At 37.1% G+C, this 15717-nt stretch overlaps 1 protein-coding gene across 2 annotated transcripts in view; it reads right to left on the bottom strand.

Moving 5' to 3' along the window:
• Positions 1-15717, bottom strand: part of Fkbp15 (FKBP prolyl isomerase family member 15) — a 58476-nt gene that overhangs the window by 42147 nt on the left and 612 nt on the right. The window contains exons 2-6 of one of the 2 annotated variants that reach the window (XM_076845664.2): positions 8339-8454; positions 6532-6616; positions 5826-5895; positions 424-498; positions 8-106 (exon numbers count right to left, since the gene is read on the bottom strand). In XM_076845664.2, the coding sequence (XP_076701779.2) occupies positions 8-106; positions 424-498; positions 5826-5895; positions 6532-6616; positions 8339-8454 (445 nt within the window). The remainder of the gene's footprint in view (positions 1-7; positions 107-423; positions 499-5825; positions 5896-6531; positions 6617-8338; positions 8455-15717) is intronic. The other variant, XM_076845662.2, reaches the window with a different exon arrangement.

Raw genomic sequence — 15717 nt, 5'->3', positions numbered from 1 at the left:
ATATCACCTGTTTATTGAACTCCACAGCAGCCTTTTCTGACTCAAACATGATGGACCAGTTTTGTCGCTGGTCATCATAAAAGGTGCTATAGTTATTGGGGCGAACCTGGGAAATGAGAAATATTAAGATAATTCAACCACAAGCTGCATGGTAGAAAGTCTGACTGCATAAACTCATAGAGAAGGACTCAACTTAGATAAACCCAAAGGGAGGAATCAGGGACCTTTCTTCTTCCTTCCCACCCTCCATCCACCATTCCTCAGCCCCCATTCCAGAAGGAAGCCAAGAGACCTTTCTGAAAGGCTCTGTTACGGATGTTCAGGGCTGAAGCAGTGGATCTAATTTCTACCAGGTACCCACACTCATCCTTGCTGCAAACTATCCCAAAGGAGCTAAGGATTCCAGTATGGGGGATGTCTTACCATTAGCTCAAAGTTCAGATGAATTCTAGCAACAGTAACTGGTTGTTGCTGACTGATATAAAGAAGAATCTTATACTGTATTTAAGCAAAATGGGCAGAAAAAAGAAAACAGAAGTTAACAAGCAATATAAAACATAATACATAATACATTATGCTATGTAAAACATAGGGTTATGCCTTATATACCTACAAAACTCAAAACTCTGTTCATCTCTTAAAGGTTTAGATTTTAAATTATATCTTCTCATTAGTCAGTTTATATCTTCTCATTTTGGCCTTACTCTGTAACTATAATAAACAATCTTTGTTGGTGTTTTCATTCATACAAGGAATGACTAAGAGGTAAGTGACTGATTGCTTAAAACATAATAGTAAATTGTACAAATCTTAAATATACAACTCAATGAATTTTTACACACATATATGCCCATGTAATGACCAATCGGATTGGGGTGGGGGAGAAAATATTTCCAATATCCTAGAAGTGCCATTATGACACTTCCTCTTAATAATCCCTACCCTGAAGTAACCACTACTCTGACTTCTATCACTGATTAATTTTGCTATTCTTAAACACGTATGAATGGGATTCTAGAGTGTACTCCTGTCTGGCTGCTTCTGCTCACAAGTTAAGATTAAGCCTTGTTACTTCTTGTACTAGACCTTGGCTCTCTTTTATTGTCATGTAGCATTCTCTTTTATGAATATACCATAATATATTCATCCTTTCTCCTGTTTCATTTTAAGTCACTTCCAGTCAGAAGCTACTGTGAAGAGTGCTCCTGTGAACATTCCCCATGTCATCTGGAGTGCACAGACATTCATTTCTTTCAACCTACACAGCTTCCTTTAATGTTTCTTACAATACAAATCTGTGGACAACAAATTCACTTAGCTTTTGTTGGAAAACTTATCTTGTCTTTATTTTTAAAGGGTATTTTTTGGGATACAGATTTCTACATAGGGGTTGGGGGTATAGTTCATGGGTAAAGTATGCATTTAGCATGTATGAGGCCCTGGGCTCAATCCCCAGCATTAAAAAACAATAATAATTTAATGCACAATAAAATACTACTTTGCACCTACTAGAATGGCAAAAATAAAAAATAAATAACAAGATATTGGCAAGGATGTAGAGAAACTATAACTCTCCACTGCGTGCAGGAATGACTTTGAGAAGTTCCAGACTTCAGTCAAGGAAGTAATTGCAAATGTGGTGCAAATAGTAAGAATTAAAGTATAGCCTGACAATGTGACTGAGTTGCTATAATCTCATGATAAAACTTTTAACAGATGAGAACTGCTTCCTATGAATGAGCAAAGGAAGAGGCTTCTGCTGGGCACAGTGGCATGGGCCTGTAAACCCAGCAGCTCAGGAGTCTGAGGCAGGAGGATCACAAGTTTAAAACCAGCCTCAGCAAAAATGAGGTGGTAAGCAATTCAGTGAGACCCTATCTAAATAAAATACAAAAAAGGGCTGGGGATGTGGCTCATTGGCCGAGTGCCCCATGTTCAATCCTAGGTACCAAAAAAAAAAAAAAAAAAAGAAAGAAAGAGGCTTCTTTAGATGGACTCTACCCTTGTTCAAATGAAAACAAAGGATTTAGATTATATAACCTTAGCTGATAAGACAGCATCCAGGTTTGAGAAGACTAACCTCAATTTTTAAAGAAGTTCTGTGGATAAAATATTATCAAACAGCTTTGGAATTTACAGAGTTCTTTCATAAAAGAAAGCTTCACTGTCTTATTTAAGAAATTGCCATAACCATCACAACTTTCAACAGCTGCCACTGTGACCAGTCAGCAGTCAACAACACTGAGGGAAAATTCTCCACCAGCAAAAAAAATTATGACTTGCTAAAGGCTCAGAAGATCATTAGCTATTTTAGTATTTTTAGTTAAGGTATGAACATTTTCTAGACATAATGTTATTGCATACTTAATAGATTACAGTATAGTGTGAGCCTAACCTTAATAAGAATTGAACAAACAACAGCAACAACAACAAAAACAGAAAACCCTCATGTGACTCACTTTATTGAGGCATTTGCTCTGGAACCAAACCTTCAAACCCTCAATATCTCTAAAATATGTTTATATACCCAAAAGAACTGAAAATAGGAACTCAAACATGTATTTGTGTGTCAATATTCATTGCGCCATTATTCACAATAGCCAAAGACAGAGATAATCCAGTGTTCCTCAACTGATACATTATTCAGCCATGAAAAGGAGTGATGTACTGACACATACTGCAATGTGGATGAACCTTGAGGATATTGTGCTAAATGAAAGAAGTCAATCACAAAAGAACAAATATTGTATGATTCCACTTACATAAGGTATAAGGCAAATTCATAGAAATAGGATGTAGATCAGAGATTATGGAGGAATGAGGGAAATGGAGATAGAGTTATTGCTTAATGGTTTACGTTTCTGTTGGGGATTAGGAAAAATTGGAAAGAGATAGTGGTGATGGTTGCTCAATATTGTGAGTAGAATTAATGCCACTGAATTATGTACTTAATATAGTTAAATAGCAAATTCTATTTTATAGGCATATAGATAGATATAGATACATTAACATACAAATACAGTTGGCTCTCAGTATCTGTCGGTTCTATATCCATGGATTTAACAGAATGTAGATTAAAAATATTTGGTGAAAAAATTTTGTCCACTCCAGTAAGATTGGCAGCCATTATGAAGTCAAACAATAACAAGTGCTGGCGAGGATGTGGGGAAAAGGGTACTCTTGTACATTGCTGGTGGGACTGCAAATTGGTGAGGCCATTATGGAAAGCAGTATGGAGATTCCTGGAAAATCTGGGAATGGAACCACCATTTGACCCAGCTATTGCCCTTCTCGGACTATTCCCTGAAGACCTCAAAAGAGCATACTACAGGGATACTGCCACATCGATGTTCATAGCAGCACAATTCACAATAGCTAGACTGTGGAACCAACCCCGATGCCCCTTAATAGATGAATGGATAAAAAAAATGTGGCATTTATACACAATGGAGTACTACGCAGCACTAAGAAATGACAAAATCATGGAATTTGCAGGGAAATGGATGGCATTAGAGCAGATTATGCTAAGTGAAGCTAGCCAACCCCTAAAAAACAAATGCCAAATGTCTTCTTTGATATAATGAGAGCAACTAAGAACAGAGCAGGGAGGAAGACCAGGAGGAAAAGATTAACATTAAACAGAGTCATGAAGTGGGAGGGAAAGGGAGAGAAAAGGGAAATTGCATGGAAATGGAAGGAGACCCTCATTGTTATACAAAATTACATATAAGAGTTTGTGAGGGGAATGGGAAAAAAATAAGGAGAGAAATGAATTACAGTAGATGGGGTAGAGAGAGAAGATGGGAGGGGAGGGGAGGGGGGATAGTAGAGGATAGGAAAGGTAGCAGAATACAACAGTTACTATTATGGTATTATGTAAAAATGTGGATGTGTAACCGATGTGATTCTGCAATCTTTGTAATGTTTTGAATAACCAATAAAAAAAAAGAAAAAATTTTGTCCACACTAAACACGTACAGACTTTTAAAATCATATTATCTAAATAATATAATAACTATTTATTTTGCATTTACATTATATTAGGTGTTGTAAATAAGCTAGTGATGGTTTAAAGTATGTATACTATAGGAGAATATCCACAGGTTATATCCAAATACAGTCCTAGGACAATAGGGAATTTGATCATACAGATTTTGGTATCTGCAGGGGGGGTCCTAGAACAAATCCCCCATGGATACCAAGGAATGAGATACAGAGAGAGATAAAGAAAAAGAGAGAGAGAGAGAGAGAGCACACTACAAGACTCAAAAGTTTCCCTCTATATTTCTGGTTCAGCCCCTGGACTTCTACACCATCCCAGTACTTAGCAAATGTCCCATGAAAGAAAAAAACAATCTGGTGTTTGGAAATCCTCTAATTTTTCCAATTTCTCTTTTCTCCATGCCTACTACCTAATCTACACCTAAAACTAGCAAAAATCTCAAGGCAAAGAAACAGAGTTATCTCATTAGCTCTTCCTTTTCTGAAATTTTAGTTCATCTAGGCTTCAACATTTTCACAGTACTCCAATGAATTCTGAAGTACAATTTTTACAATTCATGTACTTTTTTGTACTTGTTGCAGAGATCTGCTATATCCTATCTGGTGGTAAGGTATAGTGAAGTCCCACTACAAGATTTTTGAAATCCAAACAGCACCTCCTAATGAATTGACAGATCTAGATAATAATCATTGATGGCTGGTAATATAACAAAATGAGAAATGATCATTATTTCCTCCTGATGGGAATATAAACTATTTAAGGGATATAGCAACCAATTGCAATGTATAACCTTATTAGATCCAGATTCAACAAATTATTTTTTTAAAAAAGCAGAGAGAGGAAATTTGTACACTAACTAGCAGGGAATGAGACTGAGAAATTATTGTCTGCCTTTTTTTTTTAAGGCATGATAATGGAATGAATAATAGTTTTATTTTTAAATAGCTCATCTTTCAGTGATATATACTAAAGTATTTGCAGCTAAAATTGTTTGTTGATATGTGTTCAAAAAAATCTGAGTGGGAAAAAGAGGAGAGCATGTGGTTATAGATAAGCAAAAAAGACTAATAACTATTAATAATAATTACCTTGGAGTTCAATATCCAAGATCTACTTTTTTAATGAGTTTCAAGTTTTTCACAATTAAGTTTTTTGTTTGTTTGTAAGATAATGTTATCCATTACATTAGTGACCCTGAACAAGTAATCTTATCTCCTTGCCTGAAAGTCTCTGAGGAACATGGAGTCCATGTTCTCTGGACCTCTGAAATTCTATAATTTCCTATATTTATCTCAACAATGTTCAAAATCTTCTGGAGTAGTTTTTATAGATAGATTCAACCCATACAAAAAAATAAGTCTCAGGGCTTGTAGCTACTTCTGCTTTTTGATCCAAACTACTATTATACTGTGAGCAACTGCCCAATCTTGTTTTCAAATTTTCAAAAGATAAACATTGGTCATTAACAAAAGCATAAAGATATACTGCTTGAAGTAATATTATAAAGTTCAGTACACAACAAAAGGATGTCCATGATAATAGTTTACTCTAAAACCCTCCAAATTCCTAAGCTAGGACCATTTCACAAAGATGTCTACAGTAAAGATTTTAAGTGGTTGAACCTGTTTTAACTCATAACAGCAAGCAAACTATGTTCATTTGTTATATCCTAATATTATACGCTTACATTCAAATTCAGCAATCATTCTGACACATGAGACACTTGGACATGTCTGCTCCCAGATTTAAAAGAAAAAAAAAAATCAGCTCACTGGTATTATTTGAAGCACTTGAATATGCATGAGACGTATAGCGTTCTTACCTCTCCGGCTGTGTGGTTCCCCAGGACTGCAGCACCAAATTTTCCCTGCTTTACATACTGACCATTTGTGCTATTGAAGTTAAAAAAAAAAAAAAAACAAGAGATATTAATACTCTTCTGAACTATACAGAACCAACTTTCACGCAGTCATCTAAAAGGGGGAGTCTAGTCATTCAGCCTTTAGGAAGGGACAGAGGTGGGCAGTTTATAATTTAAAGCCCTAACATAACTTCTTTGCTCTTTAAATATCTATTATTCATGATATCTCAGTGCAGTGACTTTCTCTGAGAACTTGAAAAGGCAGTTATTGGTTATGAACATTTCTTTTCTTTTTTTTTTTTTAAAGAGAGAGAGAGAGAATTTATTTATTTATTTAGTTTTTGGCAGACACAACATCTTTGTTTGTATGTGGTGCTGAGGATTGAACCCGGGCCACACGCATGCCAGGTGAGCGCACTACTGCTTGAACCACATCCCCAGCCCCTATGAGCATTTCTTAAAGACAAGAGATGAAATAATGGCTCTGTATGTTTTATGGTCAGAAACCTCCAACTGAAATGTTAAAAGTGTTACTGATACTTAGTCTGTGGAAGGGCTGAGTAAGTAGTTTGCAATGAATAGAGGCTTTCTGAGAAAAGACAGCAGCTTTATTGCAGTCCCCTCTCCTCCACCAAACTTAAGAGAACTTCCCTTCTCAGCTACTTACTATCGATATGCATGGACTGCTGTTGCAACCAGTACTGTGGAAGTGCCTGCTGTGGTTGGTGCTGTTTTTGGTGTTGCCTGATTTCCTGAAGATGAACAAAACGAAGTTGTCAATCATTTCTTGCTTGAAACTGATTTTAACCATTAAACTAGATTTAAAATTATTCTTTATACCCAGTTAATGTTATAATGCATTCATATCCTCATTTGATCCACAAGATAATCCCATGACCCAGTCTCGGGGTGAGGCAAAAGGCTGTAAGCATTCAAGTGCCTTCCACAAAGACAGCAACAAGCCTTGGAGTAGAACTCATGACTCCAACTCCCAAGCCACAAACCACAAACAAGTCTTTGAGCTGCACAGAAGCACTGTCTAGCAAGCATGGTCCTATTGCCTCTACTTGATTTTCTCCATCAAATATTTTGACAGCTATAATATATAAAAATAGATATTTCTCAGGTTTTGGATGTAGCTTAGTGGTGGAGTACTTGCCTAGCATATACAGTGCCCTGGGTTCAATCCCCAGTAACACAAAAATAATAAATTAATTTTTTTAAAAAAAACTAAGTTGTTTCCCTTTTTCTTCCTTCTGGGGTAAGAAATTTGGGGTGATTTAAATCATACCCATTACTTAACTTCACAAAGTGCTATAGAGTAACACTTATGTTCTAAAATTGGAAATTGTGACTGGGGATGCAGCTCAGTGGTAGAGCCAGTGCTTAGCATGAACCATGCCCTGGGTTTAAACCACACAACTAAAGAGTTGATGTCAGTCAGAAAATTTCTCAGTGTATGGGGAAAACCCTGCACACAATTAGCATCATAGACAGATGCTGTGAGTGAGTAGAAAGTACAGAATAAAGAAAACAAAATAGTTTGTTCCTTCCTTTTACATGGGCCATACATATGGGATTTATTGCCGCAACTCAACTCTAAACACCCTGATAAATATCTTCAGTGCCAGCATAGTACTTAACATGTAAAAGGCACTCAATACTTTCTTTAATCTTCATTCAACAAGTATTTCATTCAATGTCCCTAACCATCTGTTCTACTTAGGATTATTACTATCAATCCCTTATTCCTACTTGGGTTCTTATACAAAGACAGCAAAGTGTAAAGGAAGGAATAAAAGCTACTGAGTTAGTTAGATCAGGGTTCAAATTTCAACTCTTGTCACTTACTAAGTACTGACCTTGATCAAATTCCTAAACTTCTCTGAGCCTCTATAATCTGGTTATGTCACCTACTTCACAGAATCGCTGCAAGAATGAAATAAGACAACCTATGTAAAGCACCTGAGGCCAGACACATAACAGACATCTTAGAAATATTAGTCCCCAGTTCTCTCCTTTCGTCCAGCAGATGTGCATTCAACAAATGCTTCCTGTGTCCATCCTGATAAAAGAATAGGACTTACTGCAATGCTTGTCACCATCTAGTTAGGAAGAATTCAGTCAGCACACAGCTAACCCACTCAAGTGCAAGAAGTGTTAAGCAGTTCTTCTTTCTCACTGAAACACTGAACAGTGCCTACTAGAGTGCCTTGAGCAGTTTTGGAGGGTGGCATGCACATGGGTTGGTGTGCATATGGGACAGAAGAGCTTGCCACTGACCTTCTCCACTAGTTCCCAACAAAGAGCACACTATCTAGCCACTGGAACTCAGGATCCCAGAGTTTAAAGATGCATCCATCAGTAGAGTGGTTTAGCCAGAAGGTCAAGGCTGAACCACCAGGCATGTGGCTTTTGCAAGGCTGCTTATGACTCTAACCTGTTAAGCACAATGAAAATGCCTCTTAACTTACCTATTGCTGCTGTTCCTGGGCCTTTCTTAGGCTGCTTTGGAGCTGTATACTGGAAGAATTCATTTCCATGGCCAGCAGCAACCTGATCCAGTCCAAAAAGAGAGGCCAGTCTGGCACTGTTAGTAGAAAATAAAAATGAAATTTCATTTGACATATCCCAAACTTGGAGTCATTATAAAAGCTGCTCACCTCCAGCCTGAACAAATACCTCCCCACCATTCAATATTGGAAGTTGCAGCTGTAATCAAGTGTAATTGTACTCCGAAAACATCAGCTGACCCTGTCCATCCATAAGACTTGGGTTTGTTTCTTCTTCTTGTGCTCCAGTTTCTCCATCTAAAAACTGAAATTAGTCCAGTTGCTGTGTTTATTTGAACTGTAAATTCTTGCTCAAGCAAAAAAAACATAATTTCTTGTCACTCTACTAATTACTCCCTCTCCTCTTTTTGCTAGTTGTTTAAGATGTAATGAAACTGTAATACAAACTCACCAGCAGACATAATCTCTCCTATCATTCCATCTAGCATGGAGGACCATTCTTTGTTCATCTCTTTCAGGTATCTTATGTCTCCAATTTCTACTGAAACAGGTCTTACTAAGGTCACTCACTGACAGCCTCTAATTATCAAATGCAGTTTATCAGTGCTTATCTTATTTGACCTCATGCTACCTTTTTATACAGTCCACTAATTTGTTCTACAAACAATCTCTTCCCATCACTTCTTTGGAGATACCTACAGGAATAGAAGGAAGGACAGGTCCTAATAAGACATCAATAAATGCTAATGGGATCCCTCTCTTATTTTCTTCCCATGGCTCTGACTCTCATTTAACTTTCTTGCCTCCTGTTCCTTTGTGTGTTCTTTAAATGTCTATGTCCCCAAGGTTTTAAACTCTCTCCCTTGGCAATCTCTTTTATTTACCTTGGTATCAAAGGCTATCCTAATGCTGATAAGCTCAAATCTATATCCCCAGTCCAGAATTTGCTCTTGAGTATTGGAAAACACAGATATACCACAGGCAACCCAGACACAAGTCCAGCCCAGAGCTCATGTCCTCCCATCTCCATTGCCCCCCAAAACCTATTCTTCCTCTTGGGCCCCAAGACCACTGTGGGCTCAATGATTCACTAGGACTCACTTGACTTGGCATATAGCTCAACTCATGACTAATATCTATACATTGAAAGGATACACAGTGGCCAGGCATGGTAGCACATGCCTGTAATCCCAATGACTCTGGAGGCTGAGATAGAAGGATCACAAATGTGAAGCCAGCCTCAGCCACTTAGCAAGGCCCTAAACAACTTAGTGAGAGCCTGTCTCAAAAAATAAATAGAGCTGGGGACTTAGTTCACTGGTAAAGTACCCCTGATCCCCAGCACCAAAAAACAACAACAAAAAAAAAAAAAAAAAAAACAGAGAAATCAGAAAAGGTAAAAGGTACAGGTGTCGAAGTCCAGAGGAAATCTGGCACAAGCTTCTAAAAGTCTTCCCTCGGTAAGTGAAGTGACACAAGACTTAACTCCAGCCATGAATTACAAAAACGGTGTAAAGGATGATCTATAAAGGAAGCTTATTAAAGACTCAATGCCCAAGATTTTTATTGGGGTCAAATCATACAGACAACCTCTGCCTAGCATGTGCCAAAACTCCAGATTCACAGAAGGAAAGCAAATGTTCAGTATAAATCATATTATTTGTACAAAAGTTTAGGCACAGTGAGACACTCTTACCACTTTATTAACACTTCATATCAGTGTGAGGAATTGTTACCAGTAAATTCCCAGATACCAGACAAGTACCAACTTTGTAAGCAGGATTTTCTAAGTATTATAGTCTCTGGCCTTGTATGTTAACTCTTTTCTGTAAACATCCCCAACCAAAATGAAAACCTGAACATAATCTTTGATTTTTTTCTGCCCAATGGTCATGGTCATGCCCAATCTCCAACTCTATTTGATTTTATTTCCCAAATGCTTCTTAAAGCCATTCACTGTTCCCCATCCTCGCTGCCACTTTTCTGTTCAGGCCAACATCACAGGTAGCCAGCTTCATTTTCTGCAACACCTCCTGAGTCACCTCTCTGCCTTGGTTTTATCTGCTTCTTATCCATTATCACCACTGCACCCACAATGACCTTTCTAAAAACCAAATTTGACCAAGTCTCCTTCCTCCTGAAAACCCTCAATGACACCTCAATATTATCAAGATAAAACCCAAACTCCACAAGACAGTTTTACAAGGCCGTTAAGGCCTCACCTCTCCTTATTTCTCAGCTTCCCACCTGATCATTTCTTATCTCCACCTGTGTGCCATACCTACCCCCAAGAAACTTTTAGTTTCTCAATATGAAACAAAATATATTTTGAGTGGTTCTGGGATCACACCCAGAACCTCACAAATGCTAGGTAAGCATTGTACCACTAAGGCAAGATCTTTTAAATCTCCAGCCTTTGGACATGGTGATCTCTCTATCTAAAACTTTCTTCCTGTTCCTCTTTCCCCCTGGAAGATGCCCCTAATCTAGGTTAGATGATCCTCCTGGAAGCTCCCATAATTCTCTATACTTCATTCAGAAATACATATCAGGCTGGGGATGTAGTTCAGCAGTAGAGTATCTGCACCACAAAGAGAGGGAGAGAGGAGGGAGGGAGAGAGGAGGGAGGGAGGGAGGGAGAGAGAAAGAAAGACTAAGAGAGAGAGAGAGAGAGAGGGAGGGAGGGAATATGAATGGTGATACACCTTTGTAACCCTAACAACTCAGGAGGCTGAGGCATAAGGATTGCAAGTTCAAGGCCAGCCTCAGCAAGTTAGTGAGGCTCTACGCAACTTAGCAAGACCTTGCCTCAAAAAAAAAAAAAAAAAAAAAAGTAAAGCATCCCTGGCTTCAATCCCCAGGAAAGAAAGAAAGAAAGAGAACGAAAGAAAAGAAAAAGAAAAAGAAATGTATGTCAGACACCATGCCAAGTGCTGGGAACGCATCGGTGAGCAAAACTGGATTTTTTTTTTACAACTCACCTTTCTATTTTATATAATCTTCATTGAAAACTGGATTCTGTTTTCAAGGAGTTTATGGTCTAATTAGTAAATGAGACATTATATGATATATGATTGCAAATTATGAGATACATAACAGGGGCAGCTGTTGTATGGCACTGTACTCCACAGGGATTAATAAAAGTTATTCAATCATTTTTCATATGACATGGTAATTGATTATTTATTATAATTTCCACTTGACACCATATTTTGCCCAGGGTCTGGTATATATTCTTAATAAATGCTGTTATTTGAAATGTGTCCCTCAAAAAGCATGTGCTCCACCCTCATGAACTGATTTACACTGAATTATAAAAAGGGCTTGAAGCTGTAGGTTTACAGCAAGAAGGCTCTAGACAGACGCTGGCACCTTGATATTGGGGGACTTCCCAGTCCCCAGCACTGTGAGAAACTAATTTCTATTCTTTATAAATTAGTCTGTCTGTTCTAACAACACAAAATAAACTAGACTTCTTTGTGATCCTCCTGCCTTCACCTCCTGAGGAACAAACTGGGGTTACAGGTATGTACCATCATGCCTGGCTTTTTTGTTTTGTTGTGTTTTACAATTTATATGTATACATAGCCCATACCATTTGCAAAATAAATTCAATATGACTTAAAACTATAATCTTGTTTTGTCGAAGAATCTACTGTAAGTTTCCTGTAAATGAAGTAAAAAATTCTTACAATAAAGACTAAGAGGTTAGAGATTGCAATGTAATATTTGGGGAAGAGCAGTGCTAGCCTGAATACAATATCAACAAATGCTAGTGAAATTTAAAAGAAACCAAGATTATCTCCATTTGGCCAGGACAATCTAGGGCAGATTTCCTAGAGGAAGATTCTAGGAGAGTTGAGAAACACCTTTAATATAGTAAAAAGTTTACCAAGCTTAGAATCTAGTTAAGATATAATTGCGTATGCACATTAATAAGAAAAAGAATGCCCTTGCTAGCTTCAGCAAAATATGGGTATGAGGTTTGCTATTTTAATTTTGCAAGTATCTTCTTTTTCAAAAGCAAGACAGATGTGTCATAGGTAAACTGTGTTTCCATAAATATCTTAAAAGCCAGTCAAATGATGATTGTAAAATCAATATAAAGGCCAAGTCAAACTAATTAGCTTACAGATTAATTCCATTTACTATTACTATTTTAAAAATGGACTATATACATTCTTAGGAAGATAGTTTCTGAGACTCACTATATTTTTCTACTTGTAAGATGTTCTCAAGTGTACACAATCTACCTGACCATGTTAGAAAGAATGGGCTCGCTAATTCTAGACTTGATTATCTATGTTAATAATTGATAAAAAAAAAAGTCATTATGGTGTTAATATTTTAAAAATAAAAGTTAGCCAGTGCTTTAGTTGCCAAGGTCCTTACCTCACCTTAGTTTCATATTTGTTTGCTATTCTCTTTAAAACAAAAATACATCATTTATGCTATATCAATATTTTAATAAACAGGGATTCTTTTTGTTAGTAAAGTACTTCTTTCATGAATTGTGACATCAAACATCTACTTATACAATAACGATAATGTCACATGGGCAGATCTGGTGAAATACACCTGCCTGATTTCAAGCCAGGCTCCATTAATAACAGTGCCACCTTAGGCAACTTACCTTTCTGAGCTGTTTGTTCCCATTTGTAAAATAGGTATAATTGTTAAAACTACCTCATAGGCAATAATGACTAAATATGATAATGTGTGTTTATGTATTCCTTGGTACAGTACCTGGCATTAAATAAACACACAATGTTTTATATATTTGTGAACATATCCTTCTACCTCAAAATGCCAATTCAATCAGATATTATCATACAGAAGAGAGAAGGCTTGATTGATGCACAAATCTCTAAGTAAAAATTTACACTAGCATAAATACAAAACAATAGAACTAGGAAAAATCTCAAAGGATCATCTGAGGCAAACCTCATTATTTAATAAATTAGGGTATGCAGGGACAAGAATGGTGACTTGACTTAAGTCACATTCCTAAAAGGAATGATTTATCATTCTAATGCTAATCAGATTTGCCTACACATACCTCTAATAAAATATAAAACAAATGTATTCGTTAAAGATGCTTTGAAAAAAGCCAGGTATGGTGGCTCATGCCTATAATTCCAGCTACTCGGGAGGCTGAGACAGGAGGATCACTTGAGCCCACAAGATTCAGCTGGGGCAATATAGTGAGACCCTATCTCAAAAACAAAACAAAAACAGCCTTGTGATTATTATTAGTACATTGATTTTATTCTACTACTAAAATGAAATTTCTTAGGGGTAGGAATTGCATCTTATTCCCAATTATATTAGCTGAACCAACTATTATTCAATTAATAGGCAATCACACATACTTCCTTATTGTCAAAGTCATAGTGGTGGAGAAAGGGCTAGGACAAAAAAAAATATCTCCTGATTACTCTTTCTAGCTTAACCATGTACTTTAAGAGGCCCAGAAACTTAAAAAAGAGATTATCAGTCATCTAGATGGTCATCCTTGGCACTAATATTCCTACTTCTAATAGGTTTGAATGTCCTAAGTAGGATCAAGTCAGAGAGTTAAGTAAATAGACCTGAAACTTAAATGAACAAGTATATTTGCAGTAAGTCAGTTATAAAAAGGGAACTGAAAAGCAGTGTTCATTGTCATATGTTCTACTTCCTTAGAGAAACTAAAGGAGGAATAGCTAAATCAGAGAATGCTGATGAACCTTTCCCTAGTCTCAAATTTTTTCTCTTCTTTTTGATACTGGGGAAGGAACCCAGAGGTACTCTATGATAGAGCTACGTTCCCAGTCTTTCTATCTTTTATTTTAAGACAGTCTTGCTAAGTTACTTAGGGTCTTGCTAAGTTAGTCTAGAACTTGTGATCTTCCTGCCTCAAACTCCCAAGTCACTGATAGGTGTGTGCCACCATGCCCAGCCCTATTCTCAATCTTAAATTTTATTTTATTTTCCTGGTTGTTGCTGGGAACAAAAATAAATTATCAGATTAACTTTCTTAATAGGTGTCTTATCATTAAATTAGCTGATATATGTGTCTAGGAGCACAATCATGTTCCTAGAATTGAGTGTCTCAGGTTCTTGATAAGCCCATACAGGAAAGCAGAATAGTCGAATCACCAAGAACTTATCTTGGGCCAGGAATCCAGAAAAGGGCACATGACCATCATGTCTACTCTTGTAATTTTCAATCAGCAATGGATTGCTTGACTTATGAGAGCTGGGAGTATGAACATTCCTTTGCAGACTTTTCCAGATACTTTTGCATAGTGGAGAATGTGAATTTAAAGTATGTTTTGAAAATGTCTAATATACAGCCACACACAAACTAGGTTTGTATAAAAATATATTAATTCAAAAGGCTAACTACACAACCAACAGCAGCAGGGAAACTGGACTGCATGGTGATTTTAGTGAATGTTCTGAGTCAGATAGGGAAGAAAGGAACCAAAGCACAATTTAAAGTAACTGAGCATCTGAAATTACTCAAAATGGAATTAAGTGGATGCAGGCCATCTAAAATGACAGCAGGGGTAAAACAAAGTAGTGAGTCAAAAAAAAAAAAGAGGGGCTGGGGCTGTGGTTCAGCAGTAGAGTGCTCACCTAGCATGTGTGAAGCCCTGGGTTCAAACCTCAGCACCACATAAGAATAAATAAATAAAATAAAGGTATATATAAAAAAGAACGATAGGTAATACATTACTAGTCAGTGGGTGTCCAAAAGATAGTCAGTCATCTTATGGTTATTTATGTGTTAAATTCTGCAACAGCAACTTGAGGATCAGTACAGCAGCTTAATCATCTCTGTAACCTCTTAGCATTTAGTAGAACAAGGGGCATATGTTGATGTGCTCATCATTCTTCAGGATGCACAATATTTGTAATGAAGATGGTCAAAGAAAGGCTATGCAAACATCAGAGACTGGCAGTCAAGGCGTCTTAATACAACACAAGAGAAAACACACTAACCCAATACAAATGAAAACCCTAAACTAATTATTGAAAACGACAATGGTATACATAATGTTTGAGGACAGGGGTTAACGACCGCAGCCTCTCACAATGGTTTTAAATTTCACGGTTTACAGAGTGCGATAATAATAGCTGTGGAGCTATTATTCAAAAGACACTCACTGATCATTTACTATGTGCAAGGTCCCAGGCTGAGCTCTAGTTAAAATGAACAATATAAGCTGTCCCTGTCCTACCAGGGTTTATAATCTACTAGGTTCGCATGCAAATACAAGTCTGGTCGGACGAATGAGGAAGAGAAAGTATTTTATTCTGCCCGGAGTGATGGGAGAGGGAAAGTACCAAAA

Source organism: Callospermophilus lateralis, chromosome 2 (genome assembly GCF_048772815.1).
Source record: "Callospermophilus lateralis isolate mCalLat2 chromosome 2, mCalLat2.hap1, whole genome shotgun sequence".
In the NCBI taxonomy this organism is placed as follows: Eukaryota; Metazoa; Chordata; class Mammalia; order Rodentia; family Sciuridae; genus Callospermophilus; species Callospermophilus lateralis.
This window is presented reverse-complemented; position numbering and strand designations above follow the sequence as displayed.